At 37.3% G+C, this 15755-nt stretch overlaps 1 protein-coding gene across 3 annotated transcripts in view; it reads left to right on the forward strand.

The window, feature by feature from the left end:
- nck1b (NCK adaptor protein 1b) overlaps window positions 1-15755 on the forward strand; it is a 77821-nt gene that overhangs the window by 52922 nt on the left and 9144 nt on the right. Inside the window, exon 1 of one of the 3 annotated variants that reach the window (XM_056450787.1) lies at window positions 2993-3084. The exons of the other annotated variants lie outside the window; for them this stretch is intronic. Coding sequence (XP_056306762.1) covers window positions 3051-3084 — 34 coding nt within the window. The 5' untranslated portion in view covers window positions 2993-3050. Of the gene's footprint in view, window positions 1-2992; window positions 3085-15755 lie in introns of those variants that run through there. 3 annotated transcript variants of the gene reach the window in all.

Genomic DNA, 15755 nt, shown 5'->3' on the forward strand with positions numbered 1-15755 from the left:
CTAATACAGAAATAAAACCCATTATTGGGCACCAATGTGTTAAATTAATAATTTTAAGTCTCTCTATTTAATGCTGTCGTCATGCTGCTGCCATATCCACTCGTTGTTTTTGTCACTCGAGCAACAGCAAGGATGACTGAAGGAAAACAGGCTTGATATGGCCAATGGCATCAGGATTACAGACGCTGAGGTGCTGTACGGTCAAACACCTGGCAGCACGAAGTAAATAGATTTACTTCTAAAAAGCTTACAGTAAGATCATGTATCAAATACATTTACAAAGATGAAAACGAAGGATGTTTTGGCTATAGTTTCAGTTAGTTTTGTATGTACACAATGCAGTTTCAGTTAGTTCTAGTTTTTTTTAAACTCTCGTTTTTATTTTTATTTCTGTTCACGAAAATGTTTATTCAATTCTAGTTTTTGGTTGTTTTTGTTAACTAATAATCTTGGAATAAACCACTGTTCAGTGATTTAAGTAAGTCTATCTTGCCTAGATAACCTAATTAACCTAGTTAAGCCTTGTAATTGCACTTTAAGCTGATTACTAGTATTGAGTAATCCAGTATGATGTACTGTCATCGTGGCAAAGGCGAAAGACGTTTGTTATTAAATGACTTATGTTTAAAAATATATTGATAATTAATGTTCTCCTTTAAACGGCACTTGTGAAATATTTGAAACAGAATTAAAGTTTCACAGTAGGGCTAAGTGTGTGTTTAAGTGTGTGTGTGTGTGTTTAAATGCTTTCCATAGGCATCCTCTAAAAGCAACACGTTCAGCAAGTAAACATTTGCGGATTCCTGGGAAGTGCCGGCACACGTCTGTTGGGCACATGTTTGTTCTTTAATCTAATCTTGAATCTGTGCTCTGTAAAGCGTTGGTGTGGTGGTTGGCTGAAGGTTTGCTCTGTGCTGTCGACACACAGGAACAGGGGCTTTTGCTGTGCCTCGAGGTCTACAATGAAAGTTTCGGTGTTTCTGATGGCTATCTGTCTCTGCGGCTCTTTAGAAACACTCATTCACAGCCTCTGTTCTTGAGGATTTCTCTAAGAAGCTGAGTCTGTTTGTGTGTTTTAAGTGTGTTTGTGTGTGTGTATTGTCATTTCACATAACATTGTATCATAAAATATTGTATCATATCATGTATCGTATCACATTTTTTGTATCATATCATATCACATCACATATATATCGCATCGTATCTTGTATCATGTCACACATCTTATCACCAGTGCTTAATTTGTGAATTGCAAGGTCCCGGAACAGATCAGGGTAACGGATCCGGCTTGTTACCCCAAAGATGGAGAGGTGTCGTGCAAGAAAGTGGAGAAGGGGGAGCGTGGCTGGGGTTGGTGTGGTGGATGGCAGAGGGGTGTCGCGGACGAAAGTGAGCAGGGCGGGGGTGTCGCGGACGGTGATACTTAATGCGAGTAATGGAAGATGGAAATGTATTTCCTTTAAGTCCAATGTAGTGAATGAACATTTCACCCAAGTGACTCCGCTTGTTAAGTCGTGACGTATGGAATACTGTTTCCGGGTCCAAGCCGCTACCTTTTAGGCATATCACACATTAAATATAAAATCAAGGTGTCTCTGGACTTGCTGCATCACAGACAACAATATTTTAACAATTTCTATTGTTAAATATTGTTTATTGTTAAGTAAGCGTTTTAATTAAACGTAAACGTTTATTATTACCATTTGATGAGTTTCCCCATACACTTTGATAGAGCGCTTGGACCTGGAAGCCGATTCACGTCACGTCACACTTATCAATCGGATTGTGCTTGTCTAGTTTACTGTTGGTTGCGAGGTTACCAATACTACAGTCAGCCACTCTAACGACTCGCCTAATTCACTCTTGGGATTATTACCTGCTGAAAAATCCAGCTCAAACCAGCCTAGGCTGGTTGGCTGGTTTTAGCTGGTCGACCAGCCTGGTTTTAGAGGGGTTTTGGCCATTTCCAGGCTGGTTTCCAACTATTTCCAGCCTGGTCTTAGCTAGTCAAGCTGGAAAATGACCAGCAAAATCCAGCTAAAACCAGCTTGACCAGCCTGGTTTAAGCTGGACATAATTGGTTTTGGCTGGTTTTAGCTGGTCATTTTCCAGCCTGACCAGCTAAGACCAGGCTGGAAATGGCTTAAACCAGCCTGGAAATTGTCCAAAACCCCTCTAAAACCAGGCTGGTCGACCAGCTAAAACCAGCCAACCATCCTAGACTGGTTTAAGCTGGATTTTTCAGTAGGGTTGTCCCCTTTTTTTGCAAACTTTAAAAAAAGATTCGTTTCACGTCAAGATGGACACCCTGCCATTCTTCAAATCTTTCCAACTATCAGCCAGATACGATGTGAATTTAGTGATTTAGTTGGCGTTAAATGTGAAGTGTGATTTATTATTATTTTATCTTATTATGATGTTCACGCGAGTAAAATGGCTTTTCAAATGAGAACAAATGTACGACAGCACATTATTTAGTCCATTGGTTGGCGAGACTAAGTGATTTGTAATTGTTTTCTATGGTATGTGACTGAATATTAAAGATGTTAGTTTTACATTCAATTTATTTGTATGTCTTACTAACTTAAAAGACTCTTACAATTCTTGGCTGATGTCAAGTCTGAATTTGATGTACTTAAATATGTTAGATGTGCTGTTTTCATGCCATTTCAAAGAATGCCACGTTAATAACATGTCCAAACATGTCACATGTTCTCACTGGGGTGTTCTTTCATGGTTGTTTCCGAGTATGTTTGCTGCTATCAGTAAATATGAGTCCTTTGACGTTATAAAGACTCCTAAAAGAGTATTTAAATCTGTATTTCTGGTCAATCAGACATATAAATTAAGCCTACTAGTCACTATAGTCTCCATAAGTAAGCTATGTGTGCACGAAGCCAGCCCTACTCCCCCCGAAGGAGGGTTTGATTCTGATTGGTTCCCACTGGTCACATGGTCAGCCGGGCTAACTGTAGAGCAGTTGAGGGTGTTTCACATGGAATAGCTGCACAGCTGCAGAGGGAAGTGCCGAGTCGCCGGGAGAGCCCAAAATGGACATGGCTAACCTCTTCAAACACTTCTTTCGTGAGTTTGAACACTTCTCTCCACTCATTCTTAGATCACCAGGCTAGAATTTTGAGTATTTTTGCGTGTGTATTGTTGAGACGTTGTTGATTTGTTAGGATTAGGAAAGTTTGAAAGGCTTTAAAAGCTGGGTGGGAGTTAGTAACTCAACCACACACATATGTTCTACTTTTATTTTTCTGTTAATCCATACATTCGGACACGCTTGTCTTTTTCTGGATTTGTTTGTAAAGCAAGTATGAGTAAATAAATAAGTTTGAAAATGCTTTTTTTTTTTTTTCTTCTTTTTTTCCCCCCGGTTCCCTCTGTTAGTCGAGCAGCTGGGCGGGCAGTGCTCTGAAAAAGCCTGTAATTGCACTTCACACACACACACACACACACACACACACACTGCAATCAACACAGTGTAAAGAACTTCCACTCTTCTTTGTGCACTTAAACTCTCCTGTTACACTCAAGCGTTTTTTTTTCTCTCCCTCTTTCGCAGTCTGATCCTCCTATAATCGAGTTCCTTGCTAAAGCTCACATAGATGTGTGTGTGTGTTGAGGCTCTCCTGTGGTGTTTTTCTTTCTTTCTTACACAGTCTGATCCTCCTATATTCAAGTTTTGGTCTGAACCTCACAGTGATATTTTTGTGTAGTGTGTGTGTGTGTGTGTGTCGAGACTGTCTGCTTACCGCTGTCGTGGGGGTTTCCTCATGTCAGTGGGCTGCACGTTAGCTCCTCGGTCAGACACTGAAGGCTTTGTGTCATCTGTACTGCTGGAGCTGATGGATGAAGCTCATATCACCGCTGGATATTTTTTGGATACTTCTGTAATAGCTTCTTTATGTTGGCGTACTGATAGGATGGTTTGGTCCATCTTATTCGTTATAATATAAGTCGTGTGTGTATGTTTGATTGCTGGGATATATTAAATGATGCTGAAGGGCCGTATGACATCGTGATGTGGTTGTGTTGGAGTTGTTTGAGAAATTATTGTCTTAAATTGTTCATGTTCACCCAAAATGGATGAGTGGATGGATGGATGGATGATGGATAAATTGATGAGTGGATGGATTGATGGATGAGTGGATTGATGGATGGATGAGTGGATTGATAGACAATGGATTGACGGATAGATGGATAAATGGATCGATAGATAGATATATAGATAAATGGATGAGTGGATTGATGGATGGTTGGTTGGATGGTCAAATAGATGGATAAATAGATGGATGGATGGATGGATAGATGGATGGTCAAATAGATGGATAAATAGATGGATGGATTGATAGATGGATGGTTGGTTGGATGGTCAAATAGATGGATAAATAGATGGATGGATTGATAGATGGATGGTTGGTTGGATGGTCAAATAGATGGATAAATAGATGGATCGATGGATAGATGGATGGTTGGTTGGATGGTCAAATAGATGGATAAATAGATGGATGAGTGGATGGATGGTTGGTTGGATGGTCAAATAGATAGATGGATAAATTGATGGATGGATGGTTGGTTGGATGTTCAGATAGATAGATGGATGGATGGATGGTTGGTTGGATGTTCAGACAGATAGATGGATAAATGGATGAGTGGATTGATACATCGATGGATAGATGGATAGATAAATGGATGGATGGATGGATGGATGGATGGATGGATGGATGGATAGATGGATGGATAGATAGATAGATAGATGTTGTTGAAAACCAGTGAAAATTGTGGAAGCTGTAAAGACTTTGAGGAAGAGAAAGTAATAAGAGGGGGAAAGCGATTTATTTTGAAATGGAGAGATTGCAACATTACAATGCCTTTGCTATCACTTTCGATCTTTTGTTCTTAAAAGCACAGTATGGAAGATTTGTTTTCATGAACACATCACAAAACCACTAGAACAGTTACAATGGGGCAAATAAGTATTGAATACAGCCCTTTTTAACTCAAAACATAATATTAAAGATGCTGTTGACTTGAAATTTTCACTGGATGTTAGTAACAACCACAGAAACCCATATATGCAAATAAAACAAATCTAATTAGTTTACAAATGAAGTTCTGTGTAATAAAATGAAATTACAGGGAAAAAGTACTGGATACATGAAGAAAGGGAGGTGTAGAAAGGCAGGGAAAGCCCAGACAGCAGCTGAAATCTCTCAGTAGTCCTTCAGCAACCCTCTAAATGAATATCAGCTGCTTCAGTCCAACATCTACATTATCAGGATGATGATAAAACAAGTCTGGACGATTCAGCAAGACAATGATCCAAAACACAGCCAAGGAAACTCTCAAATGCATTCAGAGAAAGAAAATCAAGCTGTAGAATGGCCCACCCAATCACCTGACTTGAATCCAATAGAAATACAAAGTAAAGATCATATTTGATTGACGAGACCTACAGAACCATCAAGATTTTCACACTGGACAAAAAGGGCATGAGCAGAGTTGTTAAAGCCTAACAGACCTCTCCTGCTCACCGTTTCTGTTTGTTGTCAAAACTGACAGCTTGAGGGGCGTGGCTTAGTATGTTAGCCACGCCCAATATCTCAATCAGACGTAATCTGAGAATTGAACCGAAAACAAACAGGAAGTGCATTTTCAGATTTCAATTCTAGATAACAAGGGCAAACTTTTTTTTCCTTAATGACATCCACAGATGATTTGTTTGCCACAAAACTAGCAATATGAGCTAACAAAATCAATATGGTTCGTTTTGATTTCATGTGAACTTTGAAAAACTATTTTGATCCACTTCAAATGTTGACTACCGTACAGTGACTAAACTCAGCTTCCAACATCCTAATAACCGAATTTTCTCCTCCATCTCAGCCTTTCTCTGTTTTCCTGCCGCTCGTAGCGGAAGTGCGCTAATTCGAGACAGATTTCTCCTCGCTTCTGTGGAGCCTGTGAGGGAGGAAGTGAGGAAGCGGATTGTTGATTCACTGCAGCGTCAGCCCATCCGTCTGTTTTTCTCCACTTCCCACTTTCCGACACGTTTTATAAAGGCACTTGGCTCTTCCTCTCTGATGGAAAACACCAAGATAACGTTGTCTTGTTTTTTGAAAGGGACAAATGCGAACGCTTTAATTCAGATCTAAGTGTCTTGTCAGGAATACAGGAATGATTTTGGAATGAAGTTGTGGACGTGGATGAGTTCTGACCCTTATATGACTCCATGAGGAGCTCATGATTGCCAAACAAGCGCAGATGTGTGACGCAGGCTATTTATACCCGCATGTCATCAGAGTAACTCCACAAGGGGAATCACTGTGTGTTTCAACACAAAACCCAAAGAATTATTAAATAGTGTGCTGTATCCACTGTTGTTTTATGCATATTTAATGTTTTAACTAATTATTGTGTCTGACATATTACTGTGGTTTGTATGATTTTTTTATTTATTTTCATTCTGAATTCTTATTTTTATATACACTTTGTACCACTTCAAGTTCATAAAAAGTGCATTATTATTATTATTATTATTATTATTATTATTATTATATTAAAGATTATGTATAGTGGGTATAATAAATAGACCTACTTTAATAAAGTATTAAAATATTAAATATTAAATATATTTTATTATTAAAATATTAAAATATCTTATACATTTTATATATCTTGTAAATAAAATGTAATGAAAATACTTTTAAAATGTTAATTAAATACATTTTTTACTACATCTCAAAATTAGTGTGAGAAACTTATACATTTATGCAATTTTGAGCCCCAAATTCACGTTCAATGCATCATTTTATTTATTTGTTTATTTACTTATTTATTTATTTATTTATTTATATAAAATCTTGTTTATTCCAGCAATCTGTCAGTTATCAGCTATAACATGTTGACTTAAACTTGTCAGGAACAATAAATATTTAAGTGTGTATTTCAACTGATATTCATATATTTGGTCAAAATATGGCTATTATGTATTTATTTAAACTTTTAATTATTAAAATATTTACAAGAATTTGTAGTCTTCGAACAAATGCATTTTGCTTGATTTTAAATGACTATATCATCTTTTAATGTTATAAAAAGCTATATATATATATATATATATATATATATATATATATATATATATATATATATATATATATATATATATATATATATACATATACATATATATATATATATATATATATATATATATATATATATATATATATACATATACATATATATATATACATATATACATATATATATACATATATACATACACTCGTAGCAGTGCGATATAGCTGTCTTTCGGCTCTGGTGGGAGGCATGCGTGGGCTTGAGGTGCCTTAGCGCACTTGCAGGATTTTTTTATATAAATAAACGCACAGTTGCCATCTAAACAGCTACATTCTCGCCTAAAAAATCCACAAACGTACATTATGTTGTCCAACAGCAGCAATATTTGTCAAACTGTGGAGTGTCCTTTGCTTGTTTCCTGTATGTGGGAGAAGTAATACATAAGGGTGAAGGGTGAAGAGGCTGTACTAGTGCTGTTATTTGTAGAATATCGCACAGCTATCAGCCAATCAGATTCAAGAACCAGACAGAACTGTTTTGTGTGTATATATAATAAATAAACTATTATTTTATATAATCTATTGATTCATTAGACTATTGATTCACACATGTACATTGCAAATATTAAAAGATGATTATTTCTTGTTATTTTTGATGAAATGTAACTTTTCTATTATTATTATTATTTGTTGAAAATAAGTGCTGAAACTTTCATTGCAAGTGCCAGGTTTTTTGCAAGCTGTAAATGAGTGTCTGTGTGTTTGATTTAGGAAAGGTAAAGTGATCTTTGAGGTCTGTCTGCAGATTGTTGTCATGTGATTTGTGCATAAGATGGTGCTGCGGTTTACAGTCACTGTCACTGGAGCTCTTTTGATCTCTTGGCTTTCCTGACTTCAAAGTATGTCTTGTTTTCAGCTCCACGGTTTTTGTTTTGTTTTGTTTTGACCAGATTTGCTTGTATATCTTTAATGTTTTTTATGAAAATGACGTAATATCTTTACTTTATTTCTGGGGTGCACTTTAGTTACAACACAATTTACATTCTTACTATACTATGCTGTTATTTAGTTTGAGTAGTTGAATAGCTGTGGTGAACAATTGTTCAAGAATTTTTTGTGTTTATTTTTTGTTCTCTTGATTAAGTTTAGTTTTTAACAGTAGACGGTGCCCTATGCTAGTTTGTAACTGTATACACTTCAGTAGTGTAGCCCAAAACGAAAATGTCTCATGTTTACACTACAATGGTTTCACGACAATAGATTTCAAATACACTGATTTCAGAATGTCTGGCCACTATTTGGCACCTGCTAGTAAACACTACCTGTGAGGAAGTGACGACATCCCATTGGATGCTCAGCAGTGGTGTGTGTGCAAAATTTTCGGTGTGTTTAAGATGCGTCTCCACTTTTGGTTGTAATGAAGTTAATCCCCACTTTGCTAATAAAGTGTTAGCAAACACTTGAGTAAAAACAACACTACCATGTATAAACACTGCTCACTATGAACACTCTTGTAATTGACTTAAACCTTCATTCATTCATTTTCCTTCGGCTTAGTCCCTTATTTATCAGGGGTCACCACAGTGGAATGAACCGCCAACTTATCCAGCATATGGTTTACACAGCGGATGCCCTTCCAGCTGCAACCCAATACTGGGAAACATCCATACACACTCATTCACACACATAGACTACGGCCAGTTTAGTTCATCGCTTCACCTATAGCGCATGTGTGTGGACTGTGGGGAAAACAGGAGCACATGGAGAAAACCCATGCCAACACGGGGAGAACATGCAAACTCCACACAGAAATGCCAAATGACCCAGCCGGGACTCAAACCAGCGACCTTCTTGCTGTGAGGTTACAGTGCTAACCACTGAGCCACTGTGTTGCCCTTTTCTAACTTTATTAATGATTATTTTAGGTTCAGGTGGCATTTGTATGGAATTGGAGGCAAGCAGAATACGGCTGTTTGTTAGCGCCACCTGCTGTTAAAAAACACTCAGAATCGATTCAAGAGAGAACGGTGATGATATTTAGAAAATCTCAATCAATGCAGAATCAGTTTTGAATGATTTTTCATCACAGCTCTATTAATTAGTTGCAATTAGTCTGAAAATTCACGTTTAAAACCCGAATGATGATACTATTTAACCAAAACAGGAATGTTGAACACTAAGCACAAAAATGTTTCCGCTTTAATTATGTATAGTGGAGGAACAGGGCTTTTAGACTTGAGTGATGAGTAACAAGCACATGGTGTGTAAATGCATACTGTAGAGTCCATAATTTGGCACACAGCTTATTTTTTAGGCAAATATATGTCAGCTTTCATGTTGAGACATACTGCTTACCATGACAAGTATTCTTTAAAGTAACTTGCAAACACCATGGTCTATAAATGTCCGTGAACCACAAAACCAGTCAGGTGTCAAAATTGAGATTTATACATCGTCTGAAAGCTGAATATATGAGTTTTCATTTATGTGTGGTTTGTTAGGATAGGACAGTATTTGGCCAAGATACTAGTATTTGAAAATCTGTAATCTGAGGGTTTAAAATAAGCAAATTACTAAGTAAATCTCCTTTAGATTTGGCTAAATGTAGTGCTTAGCAGTGCATATTACCAATCAAAAATGTAGTTGTGATATATTTACAGTAGGAAATTTACTAAATAAATCCATATATCATTGCCTTTACCTAATATCTACATTTATTTTTGGCATATAACAAAAATCTATATATATATATCCCTTGGACAGGTGTTGAGAATTAGCAAGTCTGCTAAAACACTTAAACACATGCATTTAGTTTGTACAGTGTAAGTAGCTAAGTTTCCATCCACCAATTTGTATGCGCATATTTGATGTGAGCATAAAAATGGTTCATGAAAATGCCAAGATGCGCATTAATGTTGAAAATGTGCATAAAAAAGGTATGCGCAAAACTGAGTAGGATGAACTAATTTGATAAAAGATGCACACACACTATCATGGAAACACTTTTACCGAACAAATTCCAGTATGCGCATTATTAAAGTCATGTGATTTAGTTATAAGAGATCATGTAGTGATAAAAATGTCTATGAATGGACAAATCAGCTGACGGGCCACATTGTAAAACATCTGAAATGTTGTTTTGGTCGTGTTAATCGTTTCAGCATTAGTGTTGTTATATTATTAATGACCTCTAGAGCTGTCAAGAGCGTCTGTGCTCCACATCCTAGGCCTTCAAACGCCACCACACGTTCATTGCGTGTCGACATTTGTCTTCCGAGATGCAAGTCATTTAATTAATGAAGAAAAGATTGACGCAGCATCTCCTACCACAACACATTCTGGTTTTACTGTTGATATTTGGCACCAGTTAATCAGGAAGTGACGGTTTTGTTCTCTTTGACTCGATGAATGGAAATGCTTTTATACAATACTCCAGTTTTGTGCATACATTTAATTCACATTTTGGGATGGGAACATGGCTATTGTGATGTCCATGCCAAATAAACGAGTAAATAAGTATAAATTTGACCCGTACAATGTATTTTTGGCTATTGGTTTTGTAGTCCAATGACACTTCAGGACCATATCATATTTTAAAATATTACCACCGTAGTACCCACAGGATTTGTTCTTTAAAAATAAGTGTTTGTCTATTTGACACAGGGTTGTATTTCACACTTTGTGTCATTTGTTTACCCAGCATAATTTCATCAGTAACTTAAATCGACACCTATTTCTGGCTCCACATTGTTTTTAACTGGAGCACAACCCTGTATTGGAGAACAATAGGATGAGCTCACTAGAGGAAACTGCCAATCCAAGTACACTCATGTTGCACTCAGAGGAAAGACTCGAAAATGGACAGGAAGTGGATGCAGTCTGTTGGGCGGGTGGTAAAAAGATGATTTGGAAGAGTCGAGCTCTGCTCTAATGGTTGCTTGTTAGTTGCACATCTCGGATTCAAACTTACTTGATATCAAGATGGGAAATAAATATGAACATTGAGACATTATGGCCATGAAAGGTGCAGAGCTATCTTCCCATGTGTCCTCTGTGGGGAAAAAATGTGATATTAAGTATTGCGATAATGTATTTCTAATAATATTTCCCTTTGAAAGATCAGATTAGATCTAATTCAGACCTGTGTCTGTGCAAACTGTTCAAACTGTGTCAAGGTGCAAACATTTAGTCTTTAAAACACTTTGAATGAGTGAAAACCTCAGCAGATATTCTCACTCTGATTAGCTGTTGTCATTTTTGTTGTCATGTTGTTATTTTCAGCTCTGGGTTCACTGAAATTCAGCCAATAGCAGAACAGCAACTACTCGGGATTTGAGGATAAATATATCAAGTTCCCATCTGATTGGTCAAATTCGGATAAAAAACCAATGCATAACATAAATGTAATGTATCACATGTCTGCAATGCGTACACTCACCGGCTTCTTTATTAGGTACACCTTATTAGTACTGGGTTGTACCCTCTTTTACCTTCTTCAGGTACTGGAAATATTCCTCAGAGATTTTGCTCCATATTGACATGATAGCATCACGCAGTTGCTGCAGATTTGTCAGCTGCACATCCATGATGCAAATCTCCTGTTCCACCACATCCCAACAGATGCTCTATTGGATTTGAGATCTGGTGACTGTGGAGGCCATTTAAGTACAGTGAACTCATTGTCATGTTTAAGAAACCAGTCTGAGATGATTCACACTTTATGCCATGGCAGTTTCCTGTTCTTAGCTGACTGGAGTGGCACCTGGTGTGGTCTTCTGCTGCTGTAGCCCACCCGCCGCAAGGTTGGACGTGTTGTGTGTTCAGAGATGCTCTTCTGCAGACCTCAGTTTTAACGAGTGGTTATTTAAGTTACTGTTGCCTTTCTATCAGCTGAAGCCAGTCTGGCCATTCTCCTCTGATCTCTGGCATCAGCAAGGCATTTGCGCCCACAGAACTCCCGCTCACTGGATATTTTCTCTATTTTGGATCGTTCTCTGTAAACCCTAGAGACGGTTGTGCGTGAAAATCCCAGTAGGTCAGCAGTTTCTGAAATACTCAGACCAGCCGGTTTGGTATCAACAACCATGCCACGTTCAAAGTCACTTAAATCCCCTTTCTTCCCCATTCTGATGCTCGGTTTGAACTGCAGAAGATCATCTTGACCATGTCTAAATGCCTAAATGCATTAAGTTGCTGCCATATGATTGGCTGATTAGAAATTTGCATTAACGAGCAGTTGGACAGGTGTCCCTAATAAAGTGGCCAGTGACCGCTGGAATGATTGCTATCATTGCAATAACAATCGTTTTACGATATATTGTAGTAGGAATACAGGGACATTCCCTATGCTGCTGTTTTCAGGAAATACACCATGCCTCAATACAAATGTATATTTTTCTGTCAGCAGCACATCCATTTATTCTGTTTCCATCTGGTATTAACATGCGCGTTCAGTCATCCAGAAAAAAGTGGTCAGTCGAGACGCATTACTATTTCCACCCACGTTCAAATGTCTCTTGGGTCCATTTGTTGTTTGGATTTTGCTGAGACTTTATTATTTCAAGACGCTCAACATCACTTTCGTGGAAGCATTCAGTGGCATTTTCTACTGAAGAAAATAGTGCATGTAGGGCAGTGCGATATGAAAATACATATCATGTGGACGATAATAAAAAGACGATTGTTTAATAGTGTGATTTATCTCACGAAATACATTGTTCGGCCAACCCTAAACCCATGAAGGGTTAATTTAGAAGTGAGATGTCAATCAAGCGATTTTTAAAGCATGTGAATGATAACTGCAATTTTGATGGTAATTCATGCGCTTGAATTGGGAATGAGTTTTTGGATGTGCTATGTTTTGGTGTGCCACAAGTCGCCTTGTGTGGTTTTTTAATCATACTATATGATTGTGCATCCCAAATTGCATACTTGTGCACTAGTCCACGCCATTTTGTAGTATAAATAGTGTAAGTAGTGCGTTCACACTGAAAACTCTAAAAATAATAAGTGCACCGGATGATGCACTAATTCAACTGCTACAATGAAGTGTGTAATGATGGACACTTCACACACTCAACAACTTTAAAGTGGTGTTCATAAGACTTTCATTAAACCTTTATAAGCATGATATGTGAGTGAGATGTTATGCATGTTTACAGCAACTCACATTAAGTGTCTTTCGCTCAGTTGTGACATGTTTAATGCAAAGATGCATTGTTTGTTATGACAACTTGACATAAACAATACAATAAAACTTGTCATAAATCTGTCATAAACATGATTGTCAAGAAGCCTTTATAAACACGTCATGAATTTTAAAACAGCGACCTTATACTGCATCTTTTGACTTCAACTACACTGGTACAAGCTGAATTTGTCAATAAAATGCCATTAAACGTTGGCACAATAGCCTAGCGGTTAGCCAATATATGGTGTGGTAGCATTTCAGGGTGTCCCGAGTTCGAATCCCAGCTCGAGGACATTTCCCGACCCTACCCCCCTCTCTCTTATTCATAACCCGTCGTAATGCCTCACGACAGTCATGTTTATGAGGGATTTATGACACATTTTATTGTCTTGGTAATGTCAAGTTGTCATGACAAAGATAATAACTGATTGTGATGTATTTGTTTGCCAAGTTGTCATAACAGACTATGTCATCTTTCTATTTAAAGTGACATAACTGAGGAAATGGCACCTAATAACAGTTGTCATAAGCATGCATAAAATCTGATTCACATCTGTGATGTGTCATGTCATGATTATAAAGGTTTCATGACAGTCTAATAACCACCCTTTTCAATTTATTTTAGTTTTTAAGTTATCGGATTGATGAAAATGCATCACAAAAACCAATATCAGATAAATGACAGACTGACTGAGTGATCTTTAATATTCAACTTGTAATTCTGACTTAAAAAGGGGATATACCCTCCATGCATGATGCACGCTGTTGTGAAATAGTATGTTTATTTTGATGTGGTTGGTTTCCTTGTGAGTGCTAGTTAAGAGAATTGAAAATAGACTTTCATAAACGGTCTGCGTCATCTCCCTAGAGACCATGTAGACTGACTAATCCAATGACTGAGTGTGTGAATTAACAACCCTGTCTCGTGAAGCACATCAGTCATATCTCACTCACAAACTCCACCATCACTGCTCTCAACATTCACACCCAAGACCGGTTGCTTTATTAACAAGTGCCAACTTGAGATTGGTCTTTATAAATGTAGTATACTTTAGCAGAAACACCCATTTAAAGGAACAGTCCACTTCTGTTTGGAAATAGGCTCATTTTACAAGTCCTCTAGAGTTTACAGTTGTGTTTCACTATGTTTTATTGAATTTTTGAGCTAGATGCTAATACTCTTATCTGATTCAATGATCTATGCTAAGCTAAACGGGTGGCCACCAGAGATGGAGATTGGTTGAATAGATAAAAAAATGGTAAAACTCAATATTTTATCTCTAGGGAGGCTGTAAAATGAGCCTACTTTCAAAAAAGTGGAGCGTTCCTTTGAGTCCATTTTCAGTTTTTTTTACGGTTCACTTTATTTGTTTAAAGTTTATTGAACATTTAATTCACCTATACTTATATAACTTTGTGAAACTCAAATAAACAGTTGTCCTGACCGCTGTTTTTAATGAAATTCTACACAGAGGCTGTCAGTTTTCAATAAGAACATAAAAACCTTATAAAAAAAGTCCAGACAATGTTTATTTTTTTTCCATATGCTAAGATGTATGAGGCCATCTGAAATGTTTGGATAATTAATAGACGCATATTAGATTATAGATAGATATAATGAAATGTTTGGCTCTTTTCATTGAATCGATTTATCTGGTTCACTGTGACCGTGACTACGTTTACATGGATATCAGTAATCGAATTATTTGCTTTAATCTAATTGAGAGAATAATAAGACTAAGGTGTTTACATGAGTTCTTTTTTGAGTGTTACTTTCATAATCCCGTTTTACATGTTATAGCACGCAATTCGATTAACGTCATTGCGTCACCACGCTATCCGCATTTCCTCCGGAGTTTCATGCAATTTCAGGTGCTTAATTTTTAATTTGTTGACTTAAACTGGAGTTTGGCACTTTCACTTTCATTCGGGAACATTTCATGCATGCCCCCGTGACAAACGAGATATTGGATGCGACTATGAACTGCTGGAAGAGTTGTTTTAATGGAAGTTCATACCTCACGCTGAATGGGAGAAAAAAAAAAACTCTGCATTTCTCGATGCAGGTGTCAAACAGCCGTGTGTGTGTGTGCGTGCGTGCGTGCGTGCGTGCGTGCGTGCGTGCGTGCTTGTGTGTGTGACTATCCTGTCGCAAAACACGTCGAAAAGTCCTACATCACGGTAATAATTCGATTAAGGTGTTTACATGGCTGTACTGCACTTCAATAATATGACTAAAATCTGCACACTCCATGCGTCCTAATTTGATTTTTCTTTAGTTCGATTATGACCTTAATCTGATTAAATTAATCAAAAATCGCTGTTTGCATGGTTAACCCTTAGTATTGTCTTAATCGCATTAAAATCTAATTATTGGTGTCCATGTAAACGTAGTCAGTGTGACACTGTGTTTTTGAATTGGTCAATCTGCCGTATTGATGTGGTCATAAAATGACGGGAATGACTTTTAC

The sequence above is a fragment of the Danio aesculapii genome, chromosome 24 (genome assembly GCF_903798145.1).
Source record: "Danio aesculapii chromosome 24, fDanAes4.1, whole genome shotgun sequence".
NCBI lineage: Eukaryota > Metazoa > Chordata > Actinopteri > Cypriniformes > Danionidae > Danio > Danio aesculapii.